Source organism: Typopeltis vanoorti, chromosome 2, assembly GCF_054136105.1.
Source record: "Typopeltis vanoorti isolate ZY-2024b chromosome 2, IOZ_Tvanoo_1.0, whole genome shotgun sequence".
NCBI classification, from domain to species: domain Eukaryota; kingdom Metazoa; phylum Arthropoda; class Arachnida; order Uropygi; family Thelyphonidae; genus Typopeltis; species Typopeltis vanoorti.
Genome location: NC_143550.1, coordinates 158,207,423 through 158,224,381, shown reverse-complemented (window position 1 = coordinate 158,224,381; position 16,959 = coordinate 158,207,423). Strand labels below are relative to the sequence as shown.

The 16,959-nt window shown below is 35.6% G+C and overlaps 1 protein-coding gene across 1 annotated transcript in view; it reads right to left on the bottom strand.

Annotated features, from left to right (window-relative positions):
• LOC150109564 (protein Obscurin-like) overlaps positions 1-16,959 on the bottom strand; it is a 1,271,613-nt gene that overhangs the window by 634,789 nt on the left and 619,865 nt on the right. The window contains exons 47-48 of the mRNA XM_090402667.1: positions 15,625-15,797; positions 2,338-2,458 (exon numbers count right to left, since the gene is read on the bottom strand). Of these exons, the coding sequence (XP_090258793.1) occupies positions 2,338-2,458; positions 15,625-15,797 (294 nt within the window). The remainder of the gene's footprint in view (positions 1-2,337; positions 2,459-15,624; positions 15,798-16,959) is intronic.

Genomic DNA, 16,959 nt, shown 5'->3' with positions numbered 1-16,959 from the left:
ATAAAGTAGTTATAAATGTTTCCGGACGTCCACTAACAGACTGTGAACGTTTTGTTTTATCAAAAGGACATGATTTCGCTGTTACGCCGAATAAAGTGCCAATTATGGATTTTTTTCAAAACATAGACAGGGGTATTCGATCCTTATCCCAAAAAACAGCCAACAGATTACGTTTTGAATGTGCACAAATTCTTTTTCATGCCAAGCCTCCTCGTCCTAATCTTTCTTACTCTGAGTTTAAAGCATTGAAATCACTGAAGAATAACAATAATTTAATTATTACGAAAGCTGATAAGGGGAAGGCTGTAGTGATTCAAGTTGGGAAGGAATATGAGAGAAAAATGTCTCTTTTACTTTGTGACTATTCAACTTATAGGCCTCTTACATCAGCTCCTACCCGGAGTCAATTGAAGAGACTTAATTCTCTTATAGATAATGGAATGAAGATCAAAAGAAAAAACTTAAAACCTTCTTCGGTCATCCACCTAGATTGTATGGTCTTCCAAAAGTTCATAAACCAGGCATTCTGTTAAGACCAGTCGTAGATTGTATAGGTTGCCCCACTTACAAAATCTCAAAATTTTTATCAAATTTACTCTCCTCTTCAACTAGAAGAACTGATACTTATATAAAAAATACTTTGGATTTCAAAAATAAAATTTCAGATTTTCATTTGGACGTTTCTGATATCATGATCAGTTTAGATGTTGTTTCTTTATTTACAAATGTGCCTCTTTCGGAAAGTATTGAATCACTACAACAGGAATTTCCTTCAGACATTGTAAACATATTTGATTTTGTAATAAATTCTGGTTATTTTTCCTTTAAAAATAAGTTGTATCAACAAATTGAAGGAACAGCAATGGGTAATCCTCTTTCTCCTGCTATCTCCAATTTCTTTATGGAACATTTTGAACAACGTATCTTTGACAACATTTCTCTCAGACCTACCCATTGGTACAGATATGTCGATGACATTTTTGCTGTAAGTAATGATTCTTCTGATGAACTTCAACAATTTCTCACTAAGTTAAACGCATTTCATCCTAGGATCAAGTTTACCCTAGAAGTAGAATCAAATAAACAGTTAGCCTTTTTAGATCTTTTAATTCTTCGCCAACCAGATGGTAACCTACATTTCTCAGTTTATAGAAAGAAGACTCATACAGGCCATTATATCCATGCGGAATCTCATCACCATCCCAGTCAAAAGGCAGGAACTATTAAAACACTAGTTCATTGGGCCCACTCCTTTTGTTCTTCAGATGATCTTTTACAGAAAGAACTACAATATATAAATTCTTCTTTTCTATTTAATGGTTATAAGAGTTGCTTCATTAAAAGAACTTTGAGTAGTTTTAATATGTCTTCCTCTTCAAACACAGAAGAAATAATGCGCATTACTATCCCTTATGTACAGGGCATCAGTGAACATATAGCAAAAGTTTTAAAACCATTGAATATTTTTGTTGCCTTTTGACCGTTTAGAAAAATCTCCACCTTTCTCACTTCTCCTAAGGACAAGCTTCCACGTCTTAATCATCCAGGTGTCTACCAGATTCCGTGCTCTTGTGGATTATCTTATTTCGGACAAACGGGAAGATCTGCCTCTATTCGGCTAGAAGAACACCAATCTTATATTGAATACTTTAAACCTGAAAAGTCTGGACTTGCAGAACATGCCATCTTCACCAGACACAGAGTTCATTGGAGAAAGACAAAAGTTCTTCACAAAAGTCAGTTTCTCATGGAACGCCTTTATAAAGAAACATGTGAAACTCTACTTCATTCTCCTAACTTAAACAGATCCAACGGCTTACGTCTATCCCCTTTATGGGAGATAGTACTTTACAAATCAGCTCATCTTTCCTAACTTTTTATTGTATTGATTTTTTTTTTTTTTTTTTTTAAGGAAAGTTATTGACCTTTTTAGTTATCTTACACCAGCTACTTAGGTGGTGCTTTTTGGAATTGTCAGTTATTGTTTAATTTGAGCTTAATGTATTGAAGATGCCTGTGACACACAGGCGAAAATTATACTATTAAATAATCTTTGTACGTGAGTTTTTTCCATTATTAATTTTGTATCGTTAAGTTGTGAATTTAACAGTAAGAATTGGCATATCAATGTAGTTGTAATTCGATTTGTGGTTCAATAAATTGCTGTATGCTTTAAGAAAAGAAATACTTTCTTTCACCATTGAGAAAACTGAAAAACTAAATCTAAAAATAATTTGAGATTTTCATATACTCACAGTATGTGCAATTTTTACAAAGAAATGGATATATGCCATAAAAGAAAATAAATTCAGGAATACTAAGTTTAAACGTTCTCACCAAGCAATCTCAGGTTTAGGTTTTCCAATCACTTTAACTTCAAGTTTTGCAGCATCACCCACAACAACTAATTGATCTTTCAGTTGGCGAATAAATGTTGGTGGCTGGGTTTCATCAATGGCTATAATTCATGTACAAGAAACAATAAGAATTTCTTTATAATATTATATAATATCATAATATTATTATTAAATTATGAAAAACAATAAGAAACTATGCATCAGATTTTATGAAGGTAAAGGACTTAAATGCATGGCATCCTATTCAGTGAGCAATATCTATTGTATTGAATCTAAAACACATTCACATGCATCCCTCACAACACAATCCGATGATGCATTTTACTTATCTACTCCTCTCATATAAAAAAATTCTATTTTGCACTTCCTTATTCACTACATTCTTATTTTTCCAATTCTGCACTTGCTAATCCCAAGCCTGGATGAGAAAGGAGAAGGGTTGTACTCAGGCAAGCAACCACAATACATAAAAAAATTTCTGCTACATATATCTCAAGGACTGAATGAAATCAAACTAGTGCTACTGAAGAACTAGTCAGCACTAGAAGGCTCTTGGAAAGATATATTTACACTCCACCAAATTTACAACCAAATTTGAATGTTGGAACATCAGGACAACGTATGAATCTGGGAAAGCTCATCAAATAGAAAAGAATAAAAAATACAAAATATAAAATATACATACTGGTAGTAACAAAGGTAAAAATGAAATTAACAAAGTTATTTAAACCAAGGAGCAAAAAAAAAACTGGTACAATATGATTAAAGTGAAATACATTTTAATACAAATACCAGGATTAAGTGAAACTAGATGAAATGGGACTGGTGAGATCAAATTTACATCAAACAATTAAATGAAAAACTCAGAAGAACATGAAAATCAATGAAGAACATAGCATGGGTGCTGCTCTAATGATGACAATGGATGCAAGAAAAATACTATTAGAATGGAAATCAGTATCAGAATGAAAAATATAAGCTAGGTTTAAAACTAAGTATAAAAATGCTACTATAATAAATATTTGCCAGCCTACAAATAATGTTAGTAAAAAGAGCTGTGGCCCCTGGTTATGGGAGATGCAAATATACATAGAGACAACAGTGGATATGGATAGTGATGGAAAAAGGACTAGGAGATGAAGGAAAATGAAAATAAAATATTATTCAAGGACTTCAGCCTATTTAACAACTTAATCATAGGAGATACAGTCTTGAACAATAATAATATAACAAACCTGGATCTCAAAGGAATGAGTAAAAACCAAATAAATCACATAACAATAAATAAATCATGGAATTGGGATGGCAGAGAATGTGGAGAGGAGTAGATCCATACAGATATCACATATTGGCAGTAACAGGGATAAAATGAAATTAACGAAGTTATTTAAACCAAGGAGCGAAAGAAACTGGCACAATATAATTAAAGTAAAATTAAGAATATTACAAAAAAAAGTAGATAAAAATGAAATTAATGAAGTCATTTAAACTACAGAGCAAAAAGAAACTGGAACAATATAAATAAAGTGAAAAATAAGGATATTGCTGAAAAATTTGTTTGTACAATAAAAAGCAAATATGAAACAAATAAGATAACATGAAATGAAGTACATGAAGATATGGAAAAAAAATAGCACTATATAGAAGAATTATAAAATGAAACTGAAGAATACTAGGAAAATAGAGGAGGGAGAGAGAGGGAGGGAGGGAGAGAGAGAGAGAGAGAGAGAGAGAGAGAGAGAGAGAGAGAAGCTCAGAAAAAAATGCAGAATGGATAAAACAATGTTCCTAAGTGAAAAAAGAGAAATTATTATTATTATTACTGCCCTAAGACCTCATGGAGTCAAAGACTCATCCGGAAGGTCCTTTTATCACACACACAGCTCATCATACCATGCCTTGAACACATTCAAACTCCTTGCAGACACCACACTCTCAGACAAGGCATTCCAATAATTTACAACTCTGCACAAAAAAAAACCTGCCTCTCACTCACTCTAGGAAAATAGAGGAGATAGAGAGAGAAAGAGAAGCTCAGAAAAAAATGCAGAATGGATAAAACAATGTTCCTAAGTGAAAAAAGAGAAATTATTATTATTATTACTGCCCTAAGACCTCATGGAGTCAAAGACTCATCCGGAAGGTCCTTTTATCACACACACACAGCTCATCATACCATGCCTTGAACACATTCAAACTCCTTGCAGACACCACACTCTCAGACAAGGCATTCCAATCATTTACAACTCTGCACAAAAAAAAACCTGCCTCTCACTCCTCTACTCACACCCTCTTTATACAGTTTCCAGGGATGACCTCTGGTTCTCCCCCCGATCTCCCACTATTTTCTGTAGAACTTCTCCACCACTGATCCTATAACAACCCCCTTACCAACTTGTAGGTCTCTATCATATCTCCCCTCTTCCTCCTAGTCACCAGACTCGGCAAATTACATCTTCTCAATCTTTTCTCATACTCGACATTCCAGAGGTCAGAAACTACCTTAGTCAGTCGCCTTTGGAACCTTCCCAAAATCTCTTCATCCTTCTGAAAACCAGGTGACCAAATCTGGGCACAATAGTCCATGTATAGCCTAATCAAAGCCGTATACAACGGAACAAGAATCTCCCTACTTCTACACGTCAGTGTCCTCTGCATCATTCACAGAAGCCTGTGTGTTGTCTTCACAATTTTGGCTGTGTCCCCTAAATTTCAGATCCTTATCCACTATCACCACCAGATTTCTTATTTCTTCCACCTCCAACAATATATCCTCACCAAGCATAAATTCTGCATCCCTTCTTTGTTTTCCAAATTTTAAAACCTTACATTTTGCAACATTGAACTCACATCCCCATTTCCGTACCCAATCACTCAATTTATTCAAGTCTTCTTGTAAGGCCACAATATCTTCACTACTCTTCATGGTTTGTCACAACTTTGCATCATCTGTAAACAACTGAATATCTCCATCAAAATCTTCACCTATATCATTAATATACAAGTTAAACAGTAATGGCCCCAAAACAGACCCCTGAGGCACTCCACTAGTGACTTTCCTTTTCCTGGATATCACTACCCCAACACAACTTGTTGATACCTATCAGATAGCCAGTCTCCAATCCAATGCACTAATCTAATATTCAACCCCACCTGCTCTAGTTTGACTATCAATTTATCATGAGGCACTCAATCACAAGCCTTTCCGAAATCTAACTATATTACTTTATATCCTTCTCCTCTGTCCAAGGAAGCAGTCACTTTATTATAATAAGTAAGTAGATTACTAAAACATTACCTCCCTTTAGAAAATCCATGCTGTTCATCAAAGATGATACCACTGTTATCAACCCAACTCTGGATCCTAGTTCTCACAAGCTTCTCCAACAACTTAACACAACACCTGACACACAGATAGGCTTATAATTTGATGCTTAAGTTCGATCACCTCCTTTATGAAGTGGCACAATCTTGTCCTCCTTCCACTCCTTAGGGACTTGACGAGTGCAAGACTCGTATTAAAAAAATATGTCAAGACAGGTGTCAACTACCTGGCACATTCCTTCAGAATACGTGGCGATATGTTATCATGTCTCACAGCCTTATTAACATCTAGTTTACTCGACTCCCCATACACCTCTTGCTCACTTACAGTCAGTCTCTCCTCCTCATCATCTACTGCTCTCAATCTCTCAATGAAGTCACATTCACAAGATTGAAAGACCTTTATGAATTGCTCATTAAGTATTTCTACCACACACACATTCTGCAACAACTGTCTTTATACCATTTTCTCCTATCAATGTCATCCTTCCATAATAATTATTTTTTTTGCTGTCTGCATATCGAAAGAACTCCTTAAGATTCTTTTTTTGGTTTCATTAGCTAACTGCTGTTCATACCTCTCTTTAGCTACCCTGACCAACCAAGTCACCCTCCTTGCCTGGTCTTTGTAGACCTCATGAAATTGGTTATTTCCACTTCGCTTATGCTGCCTCCACAATGCACTGTTTTTTTGTGTCGCATGCTTAATCTCTTTATTAATCCATCTCACACCTATGTTATTTAACCTTCTCACCCTTGGAATACATTCAGACATTGCATCTACCAGATAGTTTTTGAAGATCCCCCACAAGCTGCATTGATCTCTCTTCCAGGTAACTCCTCATTCCATGCTATATCTGCAAGCTGTCTCCTGAGCTCTTCATAATCCTCCCCCCCCTTTTAGTTCCACATGTGCCCTTTTCTCACAGAGGTCCTCACACTGCTGACAACCACCCAGGTAATGACCTCATGGTCACTCTCACCAATTGGTGGATGATTTGACACCTCATTTATAATTACATCCTCTGATGAGATGACCAAATCCAAGACCCACAATCCTTGCATGACCACTGTTACATACTGTCTGAAGTAGTTATCCCTCAAAAACTCAAGAAACTCATTTTCTTTACTTTCAGTTGCTATCTCATCATTCCAGTCTATACTGCCATAATTAAAATCGCCCATAATGATCACCCTTTTCTTATTTGTTTGACTAATTTCATTATACATTTCATTATCACCACCAGCAGAGAATTACTATTCTCTGCTGGTGGAGAGAATAATTAGCAGAGAATTGCTGCAGAGTAAAAAAAAAAAAAAAAAAAAAAAAAAAGGAAAAGGAGAGAAACAAAATGTATAGAAGAAGAAAAACAGACAAGTAAGGAAAAGTATAAGAGAGTATAAAAGAAAATTCATGATGAACTCTGTAAGAAAGCAGAACAGGCTGCTATAAGTTTTTATTCCAAGAAACTATTTGAAATATCTTGACAAGCAGAGACAAGCAGGTTATTGTTCCTCTTTATCGAGCTTTTTTTTAATACGAGTGCAAGACTTGTATTAAAAAAATATGTCAAGACAGGTGTCAACTACCTGGCACATTCCTTCAGAATACGTGGCGATATGTTATCATGTCTCACAGCCTCATTAACATCTAGTTTACTCGACTCCCCATACACCTCTTGCTCACTTACAGTCAGTCTCTCCTCCTCATCATCTACTGCTCTCAATCTCTCAATGAAGTCACATTCGCAAGATTGAAAGACCTTTATGAATTGCTCATTAAGTATTTCTACCACACACACATTCTGCAACAACTGTCTTTATACCATTTTCTCCTATCAATGTCATCCTTCCATAATAATTATTTTTTTTGCTGTCTGCATATCGAAAGAACTCCTTAAGATTCTTTTTTTGGTTTCATTAGCTAACTGCTGTTCATACCTCTCTTTAGCTACCCTGACCAACCAAGTCACCCTCCTTGCCTGGTCTTTGTAGACCTCATGAAATTGGTTATTTCCACTTCGCTTATGCTGCCTCCACAATGCACTGTTTTTTTGTGTCGCATGCTTAATCTCTTTATTAATCCATCTCACACCTATGTTATTTAACCTTCTCACCCTTGGAATACATTCAGACATTGCATCTACCAGATAGTTTTTGAAGATCCCCCACAAGCTGCATTGATCTCTCTTCCAGGTAACTCCTCATTCCATGCTATATCTGCAAGCTGTCTCCTGAGCTCTTCATAATCCTCCCCCCCCTTTTAGTTCCACATGTGCCCTTTTCTCACAGAGGTCCTCACACTGCTGACAACCACCCAGGTAATGACCTCATGGTCACTCTCACCAATTGGTGGATGATTTGACACCTCATTTATAATTACATCCTCTGATGAGATGACCAAATCCAAGACCCACAATCCTTGCATGACCACTGTTACATACTGTCTGAAGTAGTTATCCCTCAAAAACTCAAGAAACTCATTTTCTTTACTTTCAGTTGCTATCTCATCATTACAGTCTATACTGCCATAATTAAAATCGCCCATAATGATCACCCTTTTCTTATTTGTTTGACTAATTTCATTATACATTTCATTATCACCACCAGCAGAGAATTACTATTCTCTGCTGGTGGAGAGAATAATTAGCAGAGAATTGCTGCAGAGTAAAAAAAAAAAAAAAAAAAAAAAAAAAAAAAAAAAAAAAAAAAAAGGAAAAGGAGAGAAACAAAATGTATAGAAGAAGAAAAACAGACAAGTAAGGAAAAGTATAAGAGAGTATAAAAGAAAATTCATGATGAACTCTGTAAGAAAGCAGAACAGGCTGCTATAAGTTTTTATTCCAAGAAACTATTTGAAATATCTTGACAAGCAGAGACAAGCAGGTTATTGTTCCTCTTTATCGAGCTTTGATAAGACTCCGTCTTGACTACTGTGTGCAGATCTGGGCAGCAGGGTTTCTTGGTGATGGGGAGGAGGTAGAGAGGATCCAGAGGCAAGTAACCAAGATGATAGCCGGTCTATTGAATGAACAGGTTGAAGATCTGTGGGTTACAGAAATTGGTTGATAGGCATAAAAGGGGTGATATGATTGAGACATTCAAATTACTGAAGGGTTTTTACAAGATTAATTCAGAGGAAAGTTTTCAGAACAGGTATGATGATGGGAGAACTAGGGGCCATCCATGGAAACTGAGCAAGAGTGTAGTTAGCAAGGGTGTTAGAACTAGGTTTTATGCTTGGAGAGTAGTCAATGAGTGGAATAAGCTGCCATAGTTTGTTGTGGATGCCATGACTGTAAATGAGTTCAAAGCAAAGTATGATAGATACTATGTGAATGCTGAATAGTTCTTGACATGATGTTTAGGGCCTTCCTTGATTAGTCTAAGGACTCCTTGGAGTTGCCCGTAATAGTAATAATAATAATAAATCAGATAGGTAGTTCTAGCATAGTGCACAGTAGAATCTGTCCTTCATGTAGCTCACAGATAAGGTTTTTATTTTAGTGAACATTAGTAATTTTTTTGTAGTATTTTACTTACTTGAGATTGTTGTAAAGTTGAAAGTGTATGTGTTTATGAAATTTATTATGCAATATAATTCAGAAAGCCTTTCTCATGACCAATGTGCACAAGGAAAATGGCAGCAAAGGCTTCCTTGTTCACTGAATTTATCATGAGAGATATTGTATGATGTAGCATGTACTCTATGCATTTATTGCCAAGAGTGAACGGTTTATAGAACAAAAGTGAGAGTGGAGAAAGTGTGTATTGTAAATGTTTTGTATGCAAGTGCAAGAAATGCTAGTCATAGAAAAAAAAAGTCGGAGAATGATGTAACTAATATTAACAATCAAAGAGAAGATAGGAACAGTGTGGTAGAGAATGTCGAAGGATGAGTGAATGATAGAGCATGAAATTTGAATGAGAGAATAAAAAGTGATGAATTTACTGTGGATGATGACAGTAAGGTGTGCATCCACAGCATCCTTCAAAAGGCAAAATAGGAGCTATAGTAACTGGAGAAATGACTGTCATGTGGGATATATATCAGGAGGGAGAATGAAAGAACAAATGATTGGGAAAGTACAAAAGTGAAAGAAACTGGGAATAAGGGGAAGGTATTGTGTGGAGATTCAATGATAAGAGGTATACTTAATGAGAAAGTGATGAAAGTATGTTTATGCCAAAGTATGTATGCCAGAAGTATCAGAAATAAGGGAGAGGAGTTTTTGGCATCGGTCAATTCGACTTGGCAAAAAATTATACGCATCAGTAAGACTTGTTTGACAGAAAATGATATAGTTACAGGAATAGAATGTAAAGGGTATTGTATTTTCAAAGAGGATAGAAGAAACAGAATGGAAGGTGGGGTATTTGCTGAGTATAGCTGAAGAACTTCAAAAAACAAAATTAGAAGTTAAAGAGAATTTTAGGTCTGGAGGAGATGGCTCCTTTGCAGTTATATGGTGTGAGATAGATGCCAATAGCAGAAAATATATTGTTGGTTGCTTCTACAGACTAGGAGGTCACAGGAAGATGTGGATTATAAGAGGCTTCAATTATGGGGAGAGAGAATAAAGGAGGTATGGCAAGATGGAAGTGTAATTTGTATACAGTTGCAAAGGGATAATTACCCTTAATAATATTATAAAAGGGATAATTAAGTCATGGAAGAGACCAGGGGTTTCAGAGTGACGAATCTGGTAATAGCATCTGAAGATGTACCCATAACCAACATAGACACTCTGTCTCCAATTGGAGAGAGTGACCATGCAGTGTTGTTCTGGGAGGTTGCTAAATAAACATGTGGAATTCTCTGTCAAGAAGGTGGTTTATGTTGAGCCATAAAGGTTGTAATTTTGGCAGGCTTCTTCGATCAGTGCCATGACTTGAGAACCTACAAGAAAAGAATGTTAGCAGAGCATGGGAAGTGGTCAGGTATTGTTTGAAAGAAGCAGTATCAGAATGCATATCCATAGTCAGAAGAATAAATGAAGTTGAGGTTAAGTGGATGGGTAGAGAAATAAAGCAAGAGCTGCAAAAAAAAAAGAGAGAAAGAAAGAAAGAAAGAAAGAAAAGTAAAACACTGTGAAAGAAATAGAGAGAAAAGGTGATCAACATTCTCATGAGCAGTAAAGAGTGCAAGCAAGAAAGGTGACCAATATCATAAGAAAGGCCAAATCAGAATATGAGAGAAAATTAACTAAGCAGGCTAAGGTAAATCCAAAAGAGTTTTTCACTGTGTAGCAAGTTAAAAGGAAAAATGACTATAGAAGGATGATTTTAAAAAGTACTGATGTTAGGAGGGTGATAAAGGCAAAAAAAAAAAAAAAAAAAAAAAAAAAAAAAAAAAAAACAGTTGCATTGTAGAGTGATTACTTTGTGAAGAGATTTTGCAGTTGTTGATGTCACAAAGACTGATGTCAAAATTGAGGTAGATGATCAGGAAGCACACAGCATACTGAAAAATATCAATATGAATACAGTAGTATTCACATTGATATTTCACATTAATGTGAAAGTGCAAGAGAATTTGCTTTGCCTCTGATTAAATTGTTTAACTCTCTTGGAAAAAGTTCAAAGAGAGTGGAAAGAAGGTGAAATAGTTCCATTACATAAGATAAAGGTATTTCAGATAGATATATCAAATTATAGATGAATTAATATCTCAGAAGTGGTAGTGGTTAAAGGTAAAATCCAGTAGTGGGTGGACGGTAATACGATACTCTATGATGGACAGAATGGCTTTGTAAAAGGTAAGTCCTGTCCTAGTAATTTACTTGCATTTTATAATACAGTGACAACAGAATTAAGTAAGGGATGTGGCTACACATCCTATACTATACAGGGATGTGGCATGATATATTGTCAAGCTGGTAGAATGAATGTGTGTGTGTGTGTGTGTGTGTGTGTGTGTGTGTGTGTGTGTGTGTGTGTGTGTGTGTGTGTGTGTGTGTGTGTGTGTGTGTGTGTGTGTTGGGGGTGGAATTACAGAGGGTAGTATATGGTGGAGTGGAATCTAGGAGAATGAAAGTGGCTAGTGGAATGACTTGGGGGTTCTGTGCTAGGGTCACTACTCATTAATTTGAATATTAATTATAAAGAGAAATATTTACAGGAAGATATTCAGTTGTTTGCCAATGATGCAAAGAAAGCAATAGGATAAATTGAAATATATTCACATTGTGTGTAAAGGATACTGGTTGTCGATTTAATGTTACAAAATGTAAGTTTATGCATTCCAGGCCGAAAAGGTTACATACTGTGCATTAAGTTGACAGTACTAGATGGCAGGAAATTAATAATGCTAGAGACAGTCGAGTTATAATGGTGCACAGAAAGTTAAAGTTCAGAAGGCTTATTACAAAATTTGATAAAATAGTACGAAGGATTACTTGGATGTTGAAAAACACATTACCAAGTTAAGACAGGGGATTATTAGACACACCCGTAAATAGGATTAAGATTCCTTGTTCTAGTTTCACCTTGTGATTATTCTGATAAACAAATGATAGCCCATTAATTTCTGGCTGAAATATCTGCAATAATAACAATTATTAATCTTTATTCTTGTGTGAATGTGAGTGTCTAGTAATCTTTACTCTGTCAAAAATCCCATTAAAAGCTCCTTTAAAGATCATTATCATGCATATCACTGGCTGTTCCAGCCTTAGAAGTCATCGTTGAATCATTTAAGAGGACATCCTAGTTTTCTTTTTCCTAATGGCTTGTACTAGGACCACCCCACCATATACACATACACACACATGGTGGGCTCCCCCTATCTACCACCCAGGGGACATGCTCTCTAGTGGTTACAGGGTCTCCCCGAGAGTCCTTTAAAGATATAAAGCTTATTATTCCTCATTATAAGGCTATGATTCAGCATTATTTTGATTACTGAGCACAGATTTGGTCATTGGGTTTCTTGGGGATAGGAGGTGGTGGAAAGGATTCAGAGAGTGACTAAACTGGTAATCTGTGGAATACTCCTTATGAGGATAGGTTGATGGTGTGTGAGTTGCAAGGTTTAGTTGATAGACAGAAAAGAGGGAACATAATAGAAACTTATAAGTAATTAATGATGTTCTAAAAGATTGAGACAAAAGAAATTTTTCAAAAGTGACAAATAGAGAGAGAGAGAGAGAGAGAAAAAAAAAAAAAAAAAACTATGGGTCGCCTGAGGAATCTTTTTGTGTATTCACATTAGTATGGTCTCCTCCAGTGAGCTTTCGGCCTCCATGGAGATACCCATATAATAATAATATGACAAGAAAATATTAGGGAAAAACATGAGAAAAGAGAGAGACCAATTAATAACAAACCAGAAAATATACTACTGAGGGAAGAAGACATAGAAAAGAGATGGGCGAACATTTTTAGTATATACTAAACAGTGAAATTCCAATATAGGAAACTATACTTCCAGAGAATACCAAAACAGAAACATTAAATTTAACTGTATGAGGGATAACAAAAGCAATAAAGAACTCAAAAGTAACAAACTGCAGGCATGGACAATATACAAGCAATGACTCCTTAAAGTAGATATGCATCTATGGAATTATTGTACACCCTATTGAATGAAATATCAAAAAAGAACTATTGGTGAAAATGCCAAAGAAAGGGAATACAACAGAATGAATAAACAGAAGAGGAACTATCTCTTCTGAGCCGAGTTAGCAAAGTCCTTGTCATAATATTAGAAAGAATGAAATATGAAATTGAAGATAAACTGAGTTATAAACAAGATGCTTTCAGAACCAATAGATCATGCATTGACTAAATAATAACTCTGAGAATAATTATAACTCCCTTTCCAGGCACGACTTGGCAGAGTATGGCCACAGGATTATGCATCAGTTGACCAGGAAGCCTCCTGACTCATCACTGACAGGTTCAGCCCTGTGCATTAACTGGCAGCTGGCCTGTGGCATCACCATTTTAACTGATGTATTCTCAAATGGAGGAGGTTATGGGTCTCTAAGCATGTTGTCATAACCGTGAAGGGTATCACTTGTACTGCACTAAGGAGGGGAAGGGAGGGGACAAGAAATTGGAATCGCTGCCCTGGAGACCAAATGTGTTATTTTCTACTTCACATCTCCAGTAAGCTGGGTGGTGGTATTTCATTGTGTGATGAAGAACATCTACCACCTAGTGTCTTGCTAGCATTTCCTCTAACTAGAAAGTTATCCTTTTGCAGGGGAAATGCTTGTTGCAAATGCCAGAGTCCCTTTGGTGGAAAGAGGCCACATGTGGAAAGGCAGGGTTGACTTGATAGGGAGAGGCTGTATGCTGTGCATCCTTGCCCATCGGTGGCTCCAAGTGGTGTTGTAAGTGCATGCTAGCAAATAAGTTTATGGAGAGGTATGATGGGCATTGCATGAATAATGGCTAGTGTGGGTCACTGAAATGAGTCTTTGGACTCATTGTGAAAATGCCCAGATAACAAATCCACAATGAGTCCCCATTCACTCCAGTTTCAATATCAACTTTTCATGCAGCAATCTTTTGCAAACTCTAGATGCAGTTTATTTTAACTGTAACAAATTTGTAGAGAGCACATAAATAACTCTATAGTGTCTAGCTTGTTGTAGTGAATTTCTTTTAACACAACAATTTATGGAACATGAATAGTCAATAGTTTGTTATTGAGATGTTTGGTATAATGTGAGTTGAATGTGCTGCTGTATATCCATCCCTTTTGTCCCATTAGTGATGTAAGGAACCTTTATCTGGTCTCTTTTGATGAAAGGTGAGTCAGTCAGTCTTATACGGAGGTAGTTCTCCCCCCTACCCCAGAAACTTGGGTTTTTTGTCCCCCAGAACAGAGCAAACCAGCCCTGTTGAGTACACACAGATTACATTCATGACTACTCCCCTTTGGGGATGCAGCAAGGAGTGATGAACTGGCTGCATTACAATTCATTGTGAATCCCTCATTAAGAAACTCTACCCATCTATTGATGAGACTAATCAATTAATAGAAATAAATCTTAAGACAAAAATAAGACTTTTCAACACAAATGTAAACACTATTCTATTATATGGGTAAAAAACCTGGAGACTAACTAAAAGTAATTTAAATAAAATGCAGATTTACACAAAGAGATGCCTAAGGAATAATGGGAATATACTGGCCCAAAATAATTTAAAACAAGACATTATGGGACAAAAGAAATCAAAACAGAAATAGCAAAAATAAAAGACATGGCCACACAGTCAGAAATCCAAATAAAGATATAGCAAAGACACTTGAATAGGACTAACAGAAAAGCCGAAGAAGGGGATGTTCCAGGGTGACTTGGAGGAGAGAAACAGAAGCAGAGATGAGAAAGATAGGAAAAAAATCCTGAAATTAGAGTAAGAGAAAAGCAAACAAGAGATCCAATGGAAAGCAATGATTGAGGCCCTATGCTTTGCAGGGGGTGAAGAGGATACATTTGGAATGAACTCATGTTATTCCTCCCTCCCCCCAATTCTATTTACATCCCTTTTTGTATTAATCCAGCATGTGTACACACACAAACCTTACCAATGCAAAAGTCTTTATCATATATTACCTCTCTGACTATCAAAACAATTCTGCAATTTACATTTTCTAAACTTCACCTTAAAAATACTTACTTTTAAATTTTGATTCACATATGAATTATTCACATAATAAATTGACATTGGAGTTGGATAAAAGGAAGGACTACACAATGATCTGCTTGGAATATTCAATACTCATTAGTGTTAAAATACTCAATAGTGTTTCAAATTTTCTGAACTTATATCTTTTTATGAATAATAATATGTCAAAAAATAATGCCATTCCAATTAATAGCTTTCCAGGATAACTTTTCTTCCTAAAGTTGTAAAATAATGTTTTGTAATTTTTCATTGAAATTTGCATGTTACTTTTGTATATTTAATATAAAACTAAATTGCTTACTTTTAACTGTGAGTAAAGCTTCTTGTTTAACTTCACCTGCTTTATTTTTTGCTCTGCAAATAAAAGTTCCACTATCTTTCAGGTGAGTTTTTTTGATTATCAATCTGTACGTATTTCCCTCTGATGATGTTTTACATTGTTCAGTTTCTTTTATTACTGAGTCACCTTTATACCTAAAATATAATTTCATTGCCATTGTTAAAAACACTACAGAAGAAAGATATTGAGATGCACATTATATAATTTCATTACTCACATTTTATAATATAGTGACAGCAGAATTTGATAAGGAAAATGGCTACACCATGATACTGCTGTACTTGGCAAAGCATTTTACAGAATAATACCATATGAAAAAATATTGCAAAAGTTTCAGCAAATAGGAATAGATAGGAAGCTGGAAGCATGGATGGAGGAAGGGATGACAAACAGACACACATTAGGGAGTAGTATCTCTCAGTCAGGTGGAGAGGAATCTAGGAGAATGAGGGTGACTAATGGAGTACTTAGGGTTCTGCGCTAGGGTACCTACTCCTTAATTTGCATATTAATGATAGAAGAAATGATTTAAGGGGGAATTTTTTTTTTCTTTTTGCTGATGATAAAATTGGGAGAGTAATAGTTGATACAGGTGATGTAGATATCATGTGGATGAATTAAATTAATTGGTATTGTGGGAAACGGAAAATGGTTGTTAATTTAATGCTGCAAAATGTAAGGTTATATACTTCAGGTTGAAAAGATTACATCCTATGCAGTGAAGGAGATTTGAATTATATGATCCCTAACTCTCTCTCTCTCTCTCTCTCTCTCTCTCTCTCTCTCTCACAATACCAATGTACTATATGTTTACAACCTTTTGTGGGTAAAGATTACCATCTTGATAAGAATCATATCAAGATGGTATCAGATACTGGGCATTGGACCCATGGTTGTTGATGATGATGAAAATAAAATAAAATAAAAAATTAAACAATTCAGAAAAGGAGCTAAGCTGATTCATAACACTGTTTCAAGGTATAAAACAACATCAAACACTATCTTCAGAGCCCAAATTACACTTATGAAGAAAACTAGAAAGAACTAAAATAAGAGAATTTAGATGGTAATTCAAATAAAAAAGTGTGTACCCTTTTTAGGCTACAGAACAGATATCAATGGAATAGGAACAAATCCAAAACTAATATAGAATAGAATAACCATCAACTCTGAAGCATGAATCCTCAAAACAATCAGAGAAATGGCACAGGATCAGGAGAGTTTATTTTGTATTTATCTTGGACAAGATTCTTCTGATCTGGCATTTCTGAAGAAAAATTAGAGTGCAATGAATGT